The 20,168-nt window shown below is 45.1% G+C and overlaps 1 protein-coding gene across 1 annotated transcript; it reads right to left on the bottom strand.

Annotated features, from left to right (window-relative positions):
• Nucleotides 1–4,276: 4,276 nt before the first annotated feature.
• Nucleotides 4,277–19,066, bottom strand: LOC116878521 (2'-5'-oligoadenylate synthase-like protein 2). The gene is made up of 6 exons (XM_032876111.1): nt 18,796–19,066; nt 11,222–11,510; nt 10,251–10,426; nt 7,511–7,752; nt 6,884–7,025; nt 4,277–4,977 (listed from the first exon to the last, which is right to left on the bottom strand). Exons 1-6 carry the CDS (start codon nt 18,991–18,993, stop codon nt 4,504–4,506), a joined length of 1,521 nt encoding a protein of 506 aa, XP_032732002.1. The 5' UTR covers nt 18,994–19,066; the 3' UTR covers nt 4,277–4,503.
• Between the last annotated feature and the right edge of the window lie 1,102 nt (nt 19,067–20,168).

The following is a 20,168-nucleotide window of genomic DNA, read 5'->3' as shown; positions in this document are numbered from 1 at the left end:
CTGCAGAGGGTTTACATTCTGATGGTGGAGACTGACCATAAACAGGATAAATAAGTCAAATTGTAGTAAATAAGACGATGAGAAGTGCTAAGCAGAAAAAGTAAAGCAGGGCAAGAGGTTAAGATATATGGTGTGTGTATGTGTGTGTGTGTGTGTGTGTGTGTGTGTATAGGATTATTTAGATGTTCAGTCTCAAATAAGGTGGTTGGAAAGGCCTGAAAAGGAGATATTTGAGCAAAGACACAAAGGAGGCAGTGTGAGCCATGTGTATGCCAGAGGGAAGAGGATGATTCATGGCAGAATGAGCAGCAAGTGCAAAGGTCCTGAGGCATCAGTGTGCCTGGTGGGTTTGAGGAATAACAGCATGACTAGAATGGGATGACCAAAGGGAGAGACTGTGAGGAGATGAGGTTTAAGTGGTAAAATGTTCGGGTGCAAATAGTGTAGGATCTTTTTTTTTTTAAAGCTGCCTTCTTTACCTTTTTTTTTTTTTTAAGATTTTATTTATTTGACAGAGAGAGATCACAAGTGGGCAGAGAGGCAAGCAGAGAGAGAGAGAGAGGAGGAAGCAGGCTCCCTGCAGAGCAGAGAGCCCGATGTGGGACTTGATCCCAGGACCCTGAGATCATGACCTGAGCTGAAGGCAGAGGCTTAACCACTGAGCCACCCAGGTGCCCAATAGTGTAGGATCTTGAAGACTATTCATTAAGGCTGACTTTTACCCTGAATGAAATGGGGAGCCATTGGAAAGTTTCAATCAGAGGAGTGAAATGGTCTGACTTTCATATTAATGAGATCACACTGGCTGCTAGGGGAAGTTTAGATTAAAAGCAGAGGGTAGTTGTGGAGGTGAGAGGGGAAGCAGGGGCTCAGTTAAACAGCTACTTCGATAGTCCCAACAGGAGGGCACCTGGGTGGTTCAGTCTGTTAAGTGTCTGTCTTCCACTCAGGTCATGATCTTGGAGCCTAAGATCGAACCCCATGTCAGGCTCGCTGCTCAGTGGGGGGAGTCTGCTTCTCCTCTGCTCCTCCCCCTCTCTCTCAAATAAATAAATCAAAATCTTAAAAAAAAAAAAAAAGTCCCAAGAGGGGATCTGGCAGCTTGGATCAGAAGTTGTATGATTTAATTTTTTAAAAAGATTTTATTTATTTATTTGAGAGAGAGAGAGAGAGTATGAGCTGGGGGGAGGGGCAGTGGGAGAAGGAGAAGCAGACTCCCCGCTGAGTAGGACTTGATCCCAGGACCCTGGGATCATGACCAGAGAGGAAGGCAGACACCTAACTGACTGAGCCACCCAGGTGCCCCTGATTTAATGTTTTTATTATGGAAAATTTCAAACATAAACAAAAGTGGAATAACAAAAGGAACCTCTGTGAACCATCATTTAGCTTCCACAATGATCAAACTGAGGAAGGAAAGGGTTAAGGTGTAGGGAGGGAGGGATAGGGAGCCCCTGACAAGGCTCTGAAACTATTCCTGACAGGCAGAAGCTCTAAGAGAAGCTGGACAAGAGATAAGCGAACAGACCAGACCGCTGGCCCCGGATGTTAGGGAGTCATTTTCTTTGGTGGCTACAGTGTGATCACAGAAAAATTACCAGACCTCAAAGAAATGAGTCATTAAGGGTGTTACCAATAACACCTGCTCAAACCAAGATGGCACGAGAATCTCAAGGTCACAAGCTTCCTGGTCGAGTTTTCAAAAAGGACCCACCCTGAAAACCCTCAGTGGAAACCCATGAGGGACCCCTCTCACTCTAGAGAGCTTTTTTCTTGCCTTTCTGCTCTCACCTTCACTTAATAAACTTTCACTTCCCTTGACCCTTTTGTGTCTGGCAAGATTCATTCTTCAACCCGGTGAGACAAGATCCCTCCGATCCTGCAACAAAATGGCATCCAGTGATTCTCGCATCCATGTGTCCTCTCCTGTGTTATTTAAGCATGAACCCCAAATGTTGTATCATTTTCCTGCATCTATTTTGAATATAAACAGGTCTTGCTAATGGATAGAATATGATGTGAGACCAAGACTGGACCCAAGGACCACTCCGAGGCTTTGGTTTGGCAACTGGAAGGATAGAATTGTCCTTAAGTGAGATGGGAAAGACTGGGAAGGGCCAGCGTAGAATACTTCTGAACCTCAGTATTCCTATCTGTAAAAAGGGAGAGAAGGTATCATGCGTACTCCTGCACCTAAGTTCCCAGGCAGCTGTGAGGACAGGACATCATGTTGATAAAGACTCTTGGTGTCAATGCCAGGCAGAGGCATGGAATTATTAAGTTACTAAGGAATAGAAAATAAATAATTTTATTGAGCTGCGGAAGCTGATCTTAGTCAAGGCTTTGGGGGCAAAAAAGATACCCTACCTAGTCACATTTACTCAATGAGTAGGAGTTCATTCAATTTAGGTTAATGATGGGGGGGGGATTTGATTTTTTTTTTAAACAAACTGGTCTAACAGCACCCTGCAGCGTCTCTCCCTGGGGCTGTGAGCGCTTTTGATTCTCTCTTGCTATGCATGGCTCCATTCTTTGTGCAGAGGGAAGACTTTTTACTCAGACGTAGACTTGACCTTAGGCTGTTCTGCTCTGACTGCATTTCTGCTTAGACATTCACGCTCACTTAGCTATACTGGGAACTGCTGTACTTGGTCCCACCCCCCAGGGCTCAAAATCAGGCTAAGTAAAACCAATAGATGGTAGTCTATGCTAGGTCAGCTGATCACTCTGGGTCCAATTAGGTTTGGACAGATGAGCGAAGCTATTGGTCGGAGCTTGGCATGGTTTACACTATGGCATGGAGCGCATATGGGTGAGTGGGCAATTTCAAAGAATGAGACAGCAGTTACCATGTGGTCTCTAAAATAGCATTGGGCTGAGACCCTCAGGAAGATAAGAGGGAAGAATTCATTCTTTGGTTCATTCGTTTATTGAGCAAGCATTTGCTGAACATGTGTGCCAGGTAGATAGCATTCTAGACCATGGGGACATAATAAGGCCCTTGTCAAGTCTCATTAGAACAGGGAGACGAATGATCCAACAATGGAACACAACGAGGGTCTCAAGTGTTTTCATGGAATTCTGAATTGGGTGTAGGGGCAGGAAGTGACCCAGTTGGTTGTGTGGGGCTTCTAGCAATGGTTCTCAAACTTGAGCATGCACCAGAATTACTTAGAAGGCTTGTTTAGACACAGACTACTGAACCCTACCACCAGAGGACCTGACTCAGGTAAATCTGGGATAGCTGCTGAGAATTTTCATTTTTGAGACATTCCCAGGTGGTATGCTGATTCTGCTGGTCTGGGGTCCATACTTGGAGAATGATGACTTAGAGCTTTGAGTGTTGACAGATAGAAACACGAGGGAAAAGGGATAGTTGATTCGGTCACAGTGTCATGATCCAGAATTCGGTGCTCTGGAGCTTTGAGAGTTTGGGCACACCTGGTGTGTTTTGAGAGTGATGAGGAGAGACTGAGAAACAAGCAACCACTTAATTGTCAAATACCTTGAATGCCGAGACAAAGAACTTAAACTTTATTCAATAGGTGATAGGAGCCATTGGAGAACTTCCTGCAGGGAAGGGTATATTCATATTTATGCTTCTGAAAATCACAGTGGTCTGGGTGGAAAGGGGTGGGTGAGGGAACAGAACCATAGAAGTCTACATCATGTGCAGCCTGACCTGGGGACCTGTGGCTTTGAATCGAGGAGCTAGGTTCTTGTCTCACCAAGTCGAAGAATGACTCTCACCAACAAAGGAGGGTGAGTAAAGCAATAGTTTTATTAGCAAGGGTACAGAAAAAGCTCTCAGGAGTGAGGGCTCCCAACGTGGTTGCCACTGAGGGCTTGTAGTCTGTTCTTTTTTTTTTTAATATAGAATTTTAAAATTTTTTTAATAAACATATAATGTATTATTAGCCCCAGGGGTACAGGTCTGTGAATCGCCAGGTTTACACACTTCACAGCCCTCACCATAGCACATACCCTCCCCAATGTCCGAAACCCCTCACCCTCTCTTGACCCCCCTCCCCCCAGCAACCCTCAGTTTGTCTTGTGAGATTAAGAGTCTCTTATGGTTTGTCTCCCTCCGATCCCATCTTGTTTCATTTATTCTTTTCCTACCCCCAAGCCCCCAACGTTGCATCTCCACTTCCTCATATCAGGGAGATCATATGATAGTTGTCTTTCTCTGATTTGTAGTCTGTCCTTTTATTGAGAAGTGACTGGGTGACTTATAGCCTTGAGTTTCTGGTGCCGTCTTGGCTTGAGCATGGACTATTGGTAACACCTTTAATGACGTACTTCTTTGAGGTTTGTTCATTTTCTATGATACATTGTAGCCACCAAAGAAAAATACTGCCGACCATCGGCCATCCGAGGCCAGGGGGCTGTTCCCTTATCTCTTGTTCACTCTGTCTTGGCGCTTCTGCTTGCCAGGAATAGTCTCAGAGCCTAGCCAGGGACCCCCATCTCTCTCTGCCTATACCTTAATCCTGTCCTCACTCAGGTTCTCCTCGTGAGTAGAATGGTGTCACAGTCTTTAATCTGCAGGTCTGAGAGGCTGCAGTGATTCCGCAGTGTCCGATTCTGGAACTTTAGTATCTGATCCACCACAGAAAGTCCCCCAGCTTCCTCAATCTTCTCTTTCAAGTCACGGATGGAGTCCTCAGGGTGGATGGCGTAAGGTTTGCTGTGGCCTTTAGAGTCCTTCACGAAGACCTGAATCTCAGGAGGGAAGGTCTCCAGTACCCGGATGCTCACCTTAGAGAAGATCCCATAATCTGCTAGTGTCTTCCGGCTGCTGAGCATTTGTCTCTCCCCACCTGGCTCAAGGAAGGAGAGACGCTGCTGCCCGTCGAAGCCCCACATCCTCCTGATCTCTATTTTCATCTTCCAGATGGGCCTATAGGGGTTCACTGAGAATGTCCAGGCCTCCTCTCCTGCCTTTTTCACCGTCACCTGGACATCCCTTGCTGGCTGGAAGGGAAGGAGGACCAGATAAGGACATCTCACCGTCATGGCTGTTGTCTCCAAATCCTTCCTTTCCTGCCCACTGACAATAGGATTGATTGCCTATGAAGATACTTACGGTAGGAGAAAGTGCTATTGGTAATTTTCTCAGCCAGCAGGTATAAATTGGAACTGTCCCAGGCAGAGCAGAACACCTGATCATCCTAGGCTTACCGGACCGTTGAGTCGCCTGACTTGCCTTCTGACTCACCCTGATCAGAGTCACAACTGGCAGCAGTTCTTGAAGTAACCATTCCTCCTGTGCTGAACTGTTCAGAGTCCCTATCTGTCCCATGGGGATAACATTAGCACCTACACAGGTGTTTGGGCTACTCTAGGTTAAATCATTTAACAGATGGAGGCACAGGGACGTGTGATCAAGGATATTCACTGTAATAGCAAAAGTCTGGAAGCAGCCTAAAAATCTTTCAGTGGGGCAGTGGTCACAAAAGAGAAGGTACTTTCCTCCATTGGATCATGATATAACTGTTAATCCAGGGGGACTCGAAGTCTAGTCCAAGTGTGTGTCCCTCGTCCTGGCGTAATTAGCATCACCCCATTTCATGCTCAAAAATATCCTGCTTTGGACTTTGTGTTACATGGTCAAGCCCTTTTAGGTCTACAGGTGTGGATATGGAATTGCCTTTCTGATAATTTAACTGAGCAACATAAGTAGCCGAATCGTCTAAGTAAATAAAAGCAAAAAGGCAAAATTTAGATTACGGTCAGACAGGAGCGTGCTAGTGTGTGGGCGGCATATCTATCCACGGAAGGAGATGCGGGACATTGATAAATGGATGTTGGGGAGAAGGCGGTACCGAGAGCCTGGGGATCGGGATGGGAAGGCAACTCACTTTAGTTGTGTGTTCTTTTCAACAGTGTGATTTTTAAAATTCTTTGCTAAACATGTGTGTTACTTTTTCACAAAACGATAATATTAAAAAAGGTGGTGGGGAGGGTTCTTAGCAAGAGCTGGAGGACAGTCCCGTGAATCTTGCCTTGCGGGAGCCTCCTGGTCCACTGGACTTGCCCGTCAATGGGCCAGTGCTGGGTGGCAGGTCCTTCTCAGGCGTGAGGAACTGCTGCAGATCTATCTGCCTTTGAGGCCAGCCACAGGATTTCCCTGCAGGCTACGAGATGTGGGACTGGCAATGAGATCTCTAGGGGCGTAGCAGGTTAGGGAAATGAGGTCTCTCTCAGTTGAGCCGATAGCCACGTCCTGGTCTTTGAACCCTGGATTCCTATAGTGTTCAGACCCAGGACTGCCATGGTCATGTGGGGGAAACCCGCGAATGTGGAAGAGGGGTGGCGCACTAGGGGTGTTGCTGTCTGCAGTGGAATCCAGCGCTCCTAACTGATCGTTTCTGGATACATCTGTGAAATCTCTCTCTTTTTAAAAATAAAACTTATTTTTAAATATTTTTAGTAATCTCTACACCCAACATGGGGCTCAAATCCACAACCCTGAGATCAAGAGTCACATGCTTTTTGACTGAGCCAGCGAGGTGTCCCTTAAATCTTTTTTGACAGCAAGAAGTTGAGCTTTCAACAACGCATAATAGGGAAAATGTTACCCCACAGGGGGTATGTATGTGATAAAGTCTTTGATTATATCTTTCCAGTGGCTACAGAGCAGGGAAGAAACTGCCCATTTTACAGATGAAAGAACTGAGGCCAAATACTTAGAGCAGAAGGGGAAGACTTGTACATCTGGTTGCCTGGGACATCTCCATGGTGTGGGGGGGTGCTACCTGTCCTGGAGTCTTAGAGGTGCTGTGGCCAGAAACTGAGGGGTTCACTGGGGGGAGGGTGCTGAAGTGAGGTCAGCACTGGGTCATGACTGAGGCATGGGATGGCATGGGGATGATCATACCTGTATGTACCAGGCCTGGTTGGGGTCTTCAGTCCTGAAACAGGCCTGTTCCAGTTCACGAACAGCCTCTCTGGCCACCAGGTCCCATCTCTTTTTGCTTCCCAGGTTGTTGGTAGGATCAGCTGGGTCCAGGATAACTGGCCTGGGAGAGAGAAAGGGAAGTAGATCTCCATCACACTTAGGACTCTGGCCTCTGTCACTAAAGTCTGTAGGACGTGCAAGGCCTCTGTGTAGGGAGGCCTCCCTGCAAGCTAAACCTTGTTTGTGATTAAAGGTGTAACCTAAGTTGGCCTGGTCAGAGTGAATCTCGGGGATTCTGCTTAGAATGCTAGGGCAAAGGCACTCTCTCTTGTAGTGAAAGGGATGAGGGCAGACGCGGAGACTAGAACTGATGTAATCATATTCACCTGAATTCAAAGGCAAAACACAGGGAAGGGCAGGGCTGAGCGATTTCACAGACTGCAACCCTGATGAAATAGCGAACATCTGGATCACACCATACCTGAAGCTTCATTTATCCTTGGGCTTCTCAGTTACAAAAGCCAATAAATTCCCCTTATTTAAAAAAGCGTGTGAGTTGGGTTTCCTGTTCCTTGAAGCTGCAAATAATGCCACCAATCTACTCACCTGTGTTCCTTCAAACGTTGTTTGACATAGATTCTGACAGTCTCATTTTGGAAATCATAGTACTTGGTCCAATATATGCAGATGTTTTGATAATTGATGAGGAGTTCCATCACAGCTCTATACCCTTCATCCAGGCTGAAGTTGTCGCTTTGGTTTGTGCCTATTTCCCAGGCATAGATGGTCAATAGCTCCAGTGCATATTTTGGGGGCAATGCTGCATTTCGATATTTAGGTTTCAATTTCTGTGGGTTTGTGGGGAAAGGGAGACAGAGAGAGAGAGAAAATAAATATGAGATGCTACCCTGGGAATTGGGAATTTCCAATTCTCTCTGTTTCTAGATCCCAGTAATATTTTGTCAACTTCAGGAATGCCTGGCTGGCTCAATAGATAGAACATAGTACTCTTGATCTCAGGGTTGTGAGTTCAAGACCCCGTCATGTATAGAGCTTGCTTAAAAATAAATAAGTAAAAATAATAAAGAAAATAACTACTTTGTCAACTCCATTTTATATCTGGACTATGTAGCACGTCCATGAAATTTGAAGCGGGTCTAGAAGCTTCGTCTCTAGAAGGATTACGTCCCATGGCCAGCAAAATTTCCATGACAGGGGAAACTGAAGCCTCTCATAGACATTTTAGGCCCCATCAGTCTCTGTTCTTGAGTTGGAATGGGGGAGACAATGCAGTATGGTGAATACAGGGTCTAATTAAAGAAAACAAAAGCACATGGACACACTGAAAACATAACACAAAAACCAGAACAAATGGAAAGATGGAAAAAGAGTTAAGAGTGTGAAATTTTCAGTTCCTCAAAAATTCATTTAGAAATTTATTGCAATTACAATTTGAATCCCACCAGTTTTTTAGAGGGAGAAAAATGATCTTAAGATTCAAATATAGGAATAAATGCTTAGGAAATCCAAGAAAATTGTGAGAAAGAAAAAGAGAGAGGTTGGGATTTGTTTTCTCAGATATGTCTTATAAATATGTTTTTGGTGTCAGAATAAGCAATAGCCAAGTGTAACAGAATGGATAGCCCAGAACTAGTTCTCAGTAGATTAAAAAAACTTAACAAAGACTGACAAGGGTGATGGAAGATGGGAAAAAACGTGCAATCCAACAAATGATGCTGGCACAATTTGTCCACCATCTGGAAGAAAATAAAGATGATCCCACTGTGGTACTAAATACCAAAATAGTTTGCAAATGGAGTGAAATAATATGTGAAACATAGTAGAAGAAAATTAGAAGACCACCTACACACTGTGGGCAAGACAGAAAACCTACAACCCAGAAAAGTCAGACCTATTTGTGTGTCTGTTTTTAAGTAATCTCTACAATATGTGTGGCTTGAACCCATGACCCCAAGATCAAGGGTCACACACTCCTCCAACTGAGCCAACCAGGCATCCTTCTTTGTGTATTTTATTTTATTTAACGATTTTTTAATTCATTTTAGAAATAGAGAGAGATTGCCTGAGCATGGGGAGGAGTAGCGGTGGGGGTGGGGGGACAGAATCCTCCAGCAGACTCCCCGCTGAGCCCGGAGTCCCACTAGGGGCTGGATCCCAGGAGCCAAGACGATGACGTGAGCTGAAATCAGGAGTCTGCCCTTCAACTGACTGAGCCACCCAGGTGCCCCCCCAACTTTGTGTATTTTAAACATTAGAAAAATTATATTGTCAGAGATACTTTAGTTAAGGTCCATAGAGGAGTGATCTATTGGTGAAAACACTGTAATACATGAGAAATAGCAGTAAATATCTACATAATTTACAAAAAGCTCTCACAACTGATTAAAAAACCCCCAAAACACCCAATGGAAAAAGATGCAAAATACATTAACAGGTTAACTCCCCTAAGTTCAACTCCAAATATCAGTAAGCAAATGCATTTTTGCGAAGAGTGGACTACAGAAGAATAAGGCATCATGGGAGTCCACTTATGTGAGCTCTGGGCATGAGCAGTGTGAACAAAGAGAGAGTAATGAAGGGATAGTCTCCAAAAACGTTTTTGGTGTCATTTCAGGCATTTCATCTGAATTTTACCTTCCTTTTTATACTTCTTTTTGTGCATTACTTGAATTTTTCACAAGCCCAATGTAATGTTCAAATAATCAGAAAAAGTGATTATTATTATGAAAACTATTATTATTATGAAATGTTATTATTATAAAAACCAGCCTTCTTGATTAATAGCACAGTCAGGCACCTGGGTGTTTAAATCTCAGCCCAACTTTAGCCTTTGAACCTCAGTTTTCTCATCCCTGAAATGGGGCTAATGTAGAATGCCTACATGACAGGGTTGCTGGAAAGACAGAGAAAATATGCAGAGCACTCAGAAGACAATTAATGCTCAGTAAACAGCAGCTTTCTTCCCATTGCTGTTGCATGAAATGCCTGAGGTCTGAAGTCTGTGGAAAATCACATTGGCGGAGCCCCTGGGTGGCTCAGTCAGTTGAGCCTCTGCCTTCAGCTCAGGTCATGATCCTGGAGTCCCAGGATTGAACCCGTCAGGCTCCCTGCTCAGTAGGGAATCTGCTTCTCCCTCTGCTCTTCACCCTGCTCTCTCTCTCCATCTCCCCCAATAAATAAATAAATCTTAAAAAAAAAAAAAAAAAGTTAGCATACGCCTGCCCTCCCTCTTGTCTCTGCATCTCCCAGTCCAGCACCTCCCAGGCCCAAGCCGCCCAGCCCTGGCACCCAAGCCCCGCACCCAGCCCCATTCTGAGTCCCATACCTGCTGGTGCCAGTACTTCACCATCCGCAAGAGGTTCTTTAGCTTAACAGGGCGACTTTTCACAAAGTGCCGCTGCAACTCTGTGAAGGTTGGCGAGAATTCCCCAGGGGGGGCACCACTGGTTATTAAGTCTTCATAGATTTCCGGTGATGGTTTAGAGTCCCGGCAAAAATTTTCTGGGAGAGAAAAGAACCTGGTTTAAGAAAATCCACCATCTGAGGACAAGAAGATGGGAAAAAACTGCTAGGTAGAGAGGGCTCATAAATGATCTCACACAATCCCCACTCCTGTATTCTTTCCCCCATTTTACATCAAAACAGGTAGAGGCTTACCGAGTTTGGTAGCCCCCTCAAAAGTCACAGAGATTTTAAATGACTCGCAATGGCCAAAGACTTTACCCTGTATTGGGCACTGGGCTAAGCTCACGGAATCCTTAGAACAGCTCCATGAAGTAGGTAAAATTAAGTGGAACCATAAGGAGCACCATCTTTGTGGATCAAACATGGTCAAATATTGTCAATTTCCTATGGTTCAACCTGATACTATCCCATTTAACAGGTTGGTACATTGAGTCTTAGAGGTGTTAGATACCTTGCCCAAGATCACAGTTAGTAAGTCTTAAAGCTAAAATTAAAAGACATTAAGAGTTCGGTTTTTAAAATGATTCCTATCTAATCCTAACTCCAAAGACCTTGAAGTGCTTTCTTATCCTGGTGTTTCCCAGAGGGTCACAGAGGAGTCTCTCCTTGGGCTGGGTGGGAAAAGTCCCCTCTCTCCCCAGCATGGGGCATGGTAGCACATACATTTATGGAACGACTTAACTTCAAGATACAGCTCGAGTTGCAGCCCCCCCAGATGAAGAGAACTCTACTCTCTCTCCCCTGGTTTCCACTTTCCTAAACCTCCCCCAAGGCCAGGTTGGTGAAGACCCCCTACTAGTTTCTCGGGCCCCAAACCATTATTGTCTTTACTCAGAGCATCATAGGCTGGGAGCACATCCACTCCAATGGCTTTACTGTTCTTCCTGAGCTGGACCTGGAAGGACAGTGAGCGGGGGACCCTGGTGGTCTCTTTCCGTGGGACCATGGTGATGCTGTAGGCCAGGCTCCTGCTGTACTTGGTCAGTCTCTTCTTGATGAAGTTGATGACAAATTCGCGGTGGTCTGCCTGGTCTTGGAAGCTGGAGAAGCAGCTCAAGAACAAGACCAAGTCCACATCAGAGCTGTAGTTCAACGTTGTCCCCTTCCCAGAGGAGCCACCCTGGGGAGGAAATTAATGTTGAAGCTTCACCTATCTTGGAGCCTAAAGCTTTGAAGTCAGGGTGAAGCCAGAGGCACCCATGTTAGGCTGTTTACATAGGTGCCAAAAGGAGACCTTGGTCTCTTCCCTATGTGGTGGACTTTGCTGACCACATCTCTTTGTTGATTTAGACAAATTAAGTGCATGATTAACTATTCAAAGATATAAATGAAAGGTAAAACTCCACTGCACCTCAGGCCCTAAGCTCCTTCTGCAGAGGCACCCACAGTTACCAGCTTCTTTTGTATTATTTCAGAGATGCTTGATGCCTAAACCCACGCTGTCCAATATGGTAGCCAAGAGCCACATGTGGCTAATTACATTTGGATGAAACAAAATTTATAAATACAGTCTTTCAGCCATACTAGCTTCCGTCCAAGTGCTCAATAGCCACCCACAGAGAGTGATGGGGGGTACATGTAGAGAACATTTCCATCACTAGGAAAGTTCTATTGGATATCTCTGGCCTAGACAGACAGACTTTAACATATATATTTTGTACATACATTTTGTGTGTGTAGGCAGAAACATATATTTTGGACATTGTGTGTGTGCATGTGTGTATATGAAGGATGCTGGAAACCCTAGTGCATTGGTAGCATACGTGTTCATAGAATGAGGCCCAGCTGTAGCCTTGAAAGGTACATCATAAGTCTTTCCTCCTGGTAAGAAAAAAGCTGGAAAAGGAATTTAGATGTCATGGACAAGCATCCAAATTCATGGACAAGGTGATGATGGAGTTTCCCCATTAGAGGGGGACTGAGGATGATGGAAAGTCCTGCCTGCCTTTATTTACTTCACTTGCAAATGATCTTCTTGCCTGGTCCTTTTCCCCACTTACTGCTGATGCACTTGCAGAGAATGAACTAGAAAACTACATGTTCCTAATATTTGGTCAAAAGAAATCTCAACAAGAAAAGCAAAAATTGTTTTCTCTTTCTCAAAAGTGTAGAAATGCAGCCACTGTCCTGAGACCTGATTTGTGACCCAGGATGTGATCTACTCTGGAGAATGTTCCATATGCACTTGAGAAGAATGTGTATTCTGTTGCTTTAGGGTGGAATGTTCTGGATATATCTGTGAAGTCCATCAGGTCCAGTGTGCCACTCAAGGCCCTTGTTTCCTGGTTGATCTTCTGCTTGGATGATCTGTCCATTTCAGTGTGTGTGGGGGAGGGGTTGTTAAAGTCCTCTACTATTACTGTATCATCAATGTGTTTCTTTAACTTTGTTATGCATTGGTTTATATACAAGTCTGCTCCCGGGTTAGGGGCATAGATATTTACAATTGTTAGGTCTTCTTGTAGGGTGGACCCTTTAATTATGTTATAGGGTCCTTCCTCATCTCTTTTTATAGTCTTTGGTTTAAAATCTAATCTGTCTGATATAAGGATTGCCACCCCAGCTTTCTTTTGACGTCCATTAGCATGATAAATGGTTTTCCACCTCCTCACTTTATGTCTGAAGTGTCTTTGGGTCTAAAATGAGTCTGTTGAGGTATTTGGGTGGCTCAGTCGGTTAAGTGTCTGCCTTTGGCTCAGGTCATGATCCCAGAGCCCTGGGATTGAGCCCTGGGTTGGGCTCCCTGCTCTGTGGGGAGTCTGCTTCTCCCTCTCCCTCTGCCTGCTGCTCCCCCTTGTGCTGTCAAAGAAATAAATAAAACCCTTTAAAAATAATAAAATGTCTCTCTTGCAGACAGTGTATCAATGGGTCTTACTTCTTTATCCAATCTGATACCCTGTGTCTTTTGGTTGGGTTATTTGGCCTATTTATATTCAGAGTAACTATTGAAAGATACTAGTTTAGGGCCATTGTATTACCTGTAAAGTTACTGTTTCTTTCTGGTCTATGTTACTTTTGGGCTCTCTCATCACTTAAAGGGTCCCTTTTAATATTTTTTGTAGGGCTGCTTTGGTGATCACAAATTCTTTTAGTTTCTGTTTAACCTGGAAGCTTTTGATCTCTCCTTCCACTCTGAATGACATCCTAGCTGGAAAAAGGATTCTTGGCTGCATGTTTTTGTTTTTGTTTTTTTTTTCCCCGATTAGCATTCTGAATGTATCATGCCAGTCCTTTCTGGCCTGTCAGATCTTTGTGGATGGGTCTGCTGCCTATTTTTTAACATTTCATGAAATCTTTAATAAAATTAAGGAGGGATCACTGTTATATTAAAAAAAGACAAACTGGGATGGCCTGGCTGGCTCAGTCAGTGGAGCATGCAATTCTTGTTCTTGGGGTTGTGAGTTCAAGCCCCACATTGGGTGTGGAGGGGACTTAAAAATGAAATCTTAAAAGATGAGTAAAAGAGCACCAAAAAGTGCATACTATATGACTGCATTTATACAAAATTCAAGAACAGTTGAGACTAATCTATGTTGTTAAAACTTGGGCTATGATCAGTTGTCTCTGGCAAGAAAGAGAGGAGAACATTCACTTTTTGATCTGCATGCTGGTTACACTTGGGAATTCATTATGAAAATTCATCAGGCTGTACCTTTATGATTTGTACACATTTTTCGTATGTTAAACGTTATTAGGAAAGTATTCAAGAAGGGTACAAAATTATTTTTAGGTAATCTCTAAGCAAAATAAATATTTTTTTGAAGATTTTATTTATTTATTTGACAGAGAGAGTGAAAGAGGGAACACAAGCAGGGGGAGTGGGAGAGGGAGAAGCAAGCTTCCCGCTGAGCAGGGAGCCTAATGTGGGGCTTGATCCTAGCAACCTGGGATCATGGCCCAAGCCAAAGGCATACTCTTTAAAAAAAAAAAAAAATTATTTATTCATTTGACACACAGAGATCACAAGTAGGCAGAGAAGCAGGCAGAGAGAGAGGAGGAAGCAGGCTCCCCGCTGAGCAGAGAGCCCAATGTGGGGCTCGATCCCAGGACCCTGGGATCATGACCTGAGCCTAAGGCAGAGGCTTTAACCCACTGAGCTGCCCAAGTGCCCCCCAAAGGCATGCTCTTAAGGACCGAGCCACCCTTAGCACAGTGCTTTCGACATCCATCCATGCTGTTCCATATATTACCAGTTTGCTCCACTATCATCCCCGTTGTTAAAGTTTGTACCTTGAGTTTTGACTTCCATCCCCCATCTGTCTGCTTATTGTTTACTGTACAGAGTTCTCAAATACTTTTTGATGTCTGTCCAGTGTTTCAGCTATAATTTGTGAGGCAGTTTTTAAGAAACTTACTTCCTCTTGGCTGGCACCAGAAATTACTAGTATAATTTTCAAAAATCGTGAGGCAGTTTGGACCCCAGATTCCTATGTAATCTTAACTTTGGTACCAGGTTCCTTGACCTGGGGAAAAACAATAGTAGAAAAAGAAAGCATACGGATGTCAGTGGGGTGGCAGTGATCAGACATGGCCAGATGTCTTTGCAAAAGTTACTTCTGGTCCTAGAAGACTCTCCAGGCCACTCATGGTAGGAAATCCAGTGAAATCAGTACATCGAACTCAAGAATTAATTCCAGAACTCTCACTGCAATAGAGATAAATGAAACCAGGGAAATTAGATGCAACTTAGAAAATCTAGTGCTTAACAAGTTCCAGAAAGGCAGAGAGAAAGAACTGTTGAATTATGTACAACGCACAATGTAATCTCTTCCTTCCTCCTCATATAGAAACAGAAACGTTCATTACAAATGTGTGTCCTTTACGCTATTGCTGGTTTACCAATGTTTATCCAAATACGGTGTTTAAATATTTGGCTCAGGACGCCTGTGTGGCTCAGTTGGTTGGGCAGATGCCTTTGGCTCAGGTCATGGCCCTGGAGTCTCAGGATCGAGCCCTGCTGCATCAGGTTCCCTGCTCCACAGGGAGTCTGCTTCTCCCTCTGACCTTCTTCCTTCTCATGTTCTCTCGTACTCTCTCTCTCAAATAAATAAATGAAATCTAAAAAATAATAAATACTTGGTTCTAGGCATTGTTGATCTTGCTCATAATAGTTGGACATAGCTATTGCAGGAGTATTTCAGTTTCTAGAAATAAAGATCATTGAGAGAACAAGAGAAAAGGGGAAGTGATTTTTTTCTTCTTCTTCTCCAAATAGTCTTCACTTGACATGCGTAGTATTACCCATAAAGGAGAGAATGGGAACTTTAAGTCATGGGTATTTGAAGTAACACAAATGGCAGGTCTCCAATGGGAACACAACACTTCTAAATCCATAGAATAAATTTAACATACGTTCCTTTTTTGGTGTTAGGTCCTGAAATCAAAGAAGCTCAAGGAGGCCTACAGCAGAAAGCATGCATCACAATCACTCCAGGAAGTTCAGATATTTGGAAGAATCAGAGTCCAGAAGTGCAAAGTTTGTATCTTTTTAAGCAACTACAGTAGCCTTTATTTCTTGAAATTCCATTTGGAAGCTCATGCTTTGCTGATCGCACTCCTGAATCTTTGGCTTCAACTCTTTATTTAAAGATTCTTTGGGGGCGCCTGGGTGACTTAGTCAGTTGGGCAAATGACTGTTGATTTTGGCTCGGGTCATCTCAGGGTCATGGGATCGAGCCCTGCTGCTCTCTCTAAAAAACAAACAAACAACAACAACAACAACAACAACAACAACAAAACAACACTCTAAAGATTCTTTAAGGCTGCACATCCTTCTTTTGGCAGCCACAGTGTTAGAGGATTTTTGTCCCCCTAGTCCCGTGGTTCTTGGTCCTGCTGCTTGGAAGAATGAAGAGGTAGACCTGACAGAGTGGTGGGCAGCAAAGCAAAGTTTATTGAGCGATAGAATAAAGCTCCTGGGCAATGGAGGGGACCCCAGAGGGTTGCCATTTTGGCTTTCCCATCCAGGGGTTTTTATTAACTCTTTTGCAGGACTATCTTGAACATCCGGAGTGTTGGCCCCCTGTGGATTGCCTATGGAGGTGTACCAGTCCAAGCTTTGATCATGCCCCCGTCTACCTATTGGGTTATTTTCCCATGTTGCTGCTCGTTTGGGCTGACATTTGGAGAACCAACTGTCTCAACTTGTGATAGTGACTCACGTTTTGTGGTTAATTGCTTTGTTTCAGGATATTCTGTAAGAGTCACTCCTACAGAGGCTGCTAGACAGGATGCCATTGTGGTCTTGTCTATGCTGTGAAACAGGATGCTGGTGGGATTTTGTCTTAGCTGTCCCCGCTCCCTGTTTTCTTGTTGGGGATCCTGGCCCTGATTACCTAAGTGTCCAATCAGCTACTCCTAACAATACCACCCCCAGGTGAAGCTTGATTTACTTAATTAGATTCATGGGACGCCTGCCTTCAGCTCAGGTCATGATTCCTGGGGTCTGGGAATTGAGTCCTGAATAGTGCTCCCTGCTCTGCAGGGAGCCTGCTTCTCCCTCTGCCTGCTGTACCCCCTGCTTTTATGTGCTCTCTCTCTGACAAATAAATGACAAAATGTTTTTTTTAAAAGTAATTAGATACATGAAAATTAAGGGAAGCCTCACAAAACGGAGTCTGAGGCCAGAGGGGGAGGTCACCAGGGGGAGGGGTACCAACGCCAATTATAGGAATTATCCATGCAGACCACAACAGAACTGTAAACAGGAAAGAAATATCAATTGCGGGGCGCCTGGGTGGCTCAGTGGGTTAAGCCTCTGCCTTCAGCTCAGGTCATGATCCCAGGGTCCTGGGATCAAGCCCCACATCGGGAGCTCTGCTCAGTGGAGAGCCTGCTTCCTCCTCTCTCTCTGCCTGCCTCTCTGCCTACTTGTGATCTCTGTCTGTCAAATAAATAAATAAAATATTAAAAAAAAAAAAAAAGAAACATCAATTGCAGGCCCCAACAGGAAATCATGTACATTGCATTTTCTATAAGAAATTTACCCTGCAACTCAGCCAATGAGAAAGTCTCATTACTCTGACTGGACTTCCTTCAAAACAACTCCTGCACCTTCCTCTTCCTTCTCCCTAAATTCCTCTCCTTTGTGTGTTGGACTTGCCTATGGTCTTGTCCTAGGGGGCTTGTGCTGAGTTGCCATTCTTTGTTATAAAGTAACTGGCTGTTAATTTTTTTTTTTTTTTTTTTTGGTAGGTTAACAGATATCTTTCATCTAGCAAAATTAGCAAAACCTAGAGGATGATCAAAGCAATTTTGATTTAGGGTGATGTTGGGTCCCAGCTCCAGGAAAGCAGGAGGAACAATAGAAATGACCGCCTGGGCCGCCATCTTCCAGCTTCCCCTTCCAACCCTTGACTCTCCTGCCAAAAGGATGTATGCCCAGGTCACGTCTCCATAGGTAACCCAATACCTATGCGGGAAACAGGAGTATCAGGAGCCCCCACCCCATACCCTCCGATCACCAAATAACTTACCATACATGGATGTGAGCCCATGCCCTGCCTTGGCCCTATAAAAGACCCCCACTGAGTCCCTCCTAGTGCAACTTCCCCGACTCCCCTTTCCGGAGTCACTGAACCTCGCCCAAGGGTGCCCACCTCCTCCCAGCGGGACTTTCCTGGCTCCCCTTCTCCTGAGCCCTGAAACTTTGCCAGAGATGCCTTTAATAAATCTTGCCTTGCGCCTACCTGGCCTGGTGTTGTGTTTACCTCGCCTGCGAAACTTTACAGGTGATATGTTAAAAGTTGAATTATGTGGTCAGCTCCTAAAAATCCCTTTTAACCCATGAAGTACTCACAATTGCTAGATAGATTCTAGCATAACTATGTAGATATAGTACCATTTTAGGAGAAAAGTACAGATTATAACTTGGAGGGTACAGCAGGTTTAAAATAAGAAGATTTTATTTTATAGCAAGAGCAAGAGAGCACCAGAGGGAAAGCACGATGGAGGGGGGTGGGAGGGGGGAGGAAGGATTCCACCCTGACAGTGGATTCCCAGTGGGGCTCTATCTCCCCATCTCCCCTTCCTGAGATCATGACCTGAGCAGAAACTGCGAATCCCACGCTTAACCCACTAAGCCACCCAGGTACCCCAACAGGTTTTCTTCAACAAGAAACAAAAGCGTCCACTTTTATCAGACCTATTATTCGTATTCCACCTGGCCCCCCCCCCCAAATCAGCTGGATCCCAAAATAATCTTCCTCCTCCTGATCATCCTCCTCTGTCAGACTTGTTACAGTTCAGAGGCACTTTGCCACAGTTTATCACGTCTCTTCCTTGTAACAAATCCGGATCAAAGAGGGGGCAGCCCAGAGACGAAACGACCCCTCCCCCAAGGTCACACGGTCTCCAGGTCACACGGGCTGGGAGTCAAAGTCAATCTTAAGTCCCCAGGAGCTCACCTTCACCACCTTCAGCACCCTGACTTCCTGGTCTAGAACCAGCTCATCACGGAAGCAGCGTTCCCGAAAGAAACGCTCTATTCTCTGCCGGGCATCCTTCAGTTCCTCCTTCCAGTCCGGGTCGGGCCGAAGGTTCTGCTCCACGAAGGCAGACAGCGTGTCTGTAGGGGTGTAAGATGGGACCTCAAAGAGCGCCATCTTCACCAGCCCAGGCGGCCGGCCGGGCTGGATTCTCTGGGCTCCTCTAGGCTTTCCCCAGAGGCTGAAGGGCTGGGGAAAGGCTGTTCCTTCCCGCTCCTTCCTGCTCAGGTCTTTGGGAAACCGAAACTGAAAACCGAAAGTGAACTCCTGAAACTGCAATTTTCTGGGCGGTGGAGGCTGTCAGGGAAAAGGGCTGAGTGTGGGGCCAAGCGCCCTCTGCAGATCACCCGCTGAGTCTCGGTGTGAGCGTTTCTCCCCACCCCCGTGCCCCATTTCCTGCTGCTTGCAGAGGAGACCCCCACCCCCTACAGGAGCTGGATTGTGTGGACCCCTGGGGGTAAGGAGGTGCTGAAGCCTTGGCGGGAAGGTGGGGGCTTGGGCTGAGCCGGAGAAGTCCTGGAGCCAGGCCCAGAACCAGCAGAGCTCTTTCTTTTCTAAGAGCAAAGGGAAACACACCTTCAGTTTGCTACTTTGTTCCTAAGATCCAGGTGAAGATCCCCTTATCCCCAGGATGATGCAAAAAAATAGCAGAACTCGGGGTTAGGAATTCAAAGCTGCCCTCATCCCAACTCCGTCAACAAAATGCCAGAAAGATGTTTTCTTCTTGTTTTTGTTAATGGCAAAAATAAGATTTTTGCCACTCGTTGAAATCATAGGTATGGAGCAAGTGTGGGGAACCCACGACCGTGGGGAGGAGATTGGGTTTTGGAAATATGGACATGAAAGGTTTGCTGAGGGGCCAGGAGGCCCTGATGGCTGGCTGCACAGGCCAATCCAGGTTTGGTGGGAGGGATAAAATCAGCAGATTTGCATAAACAACCAACTCCAGAGTCTGCAACATAGGGGCTGATGTGGGGCGCCTGGGTGGCTCAGTGAGTTAAGCACCTGTCTTCATCTCAGGTCCTGGGATGGAGTCCTACATTGGGCTCCTTGCTCAGCGGGGAGCCTGCTTCTCCCTCTCCCTGCTGCTCTCCCTTCTTGTGCTCTCTCTGACAAATAAAATCTTAAAAAAAGGAGAAAATCATAAGGAGGAGAAAATACACTTACAGCACTGTATACAGTATTTAAACAAATCTGCATATAGGTGGACCCTCACAGGCCAAACCTATATTGTTCAAGGGTCAGCTGTGTTGACAGCTGTGGTCACCAGGTTGTACGTCAGATTCCCAGAA

The sequence above is a fragment of the Lontra canadensis genome, unplaced genomic scaffold, assembly GCF_010015895.1.
Source record: "Lontra canadensis isolate GAN:19392208 unplaced genomic scaffold, GSC_riverotter_1.0 scaffold58, whole genome shotgun sequence".
Lineage (NCBI taxonomy): Eukaryota > Metazoa > Chordata > Mammalia > Carnivora > Mustelidae > Lontra > Lontra canadensis.
This window is presented reverse-complemented; position numbering and strand designations above follow the sequence as displayed.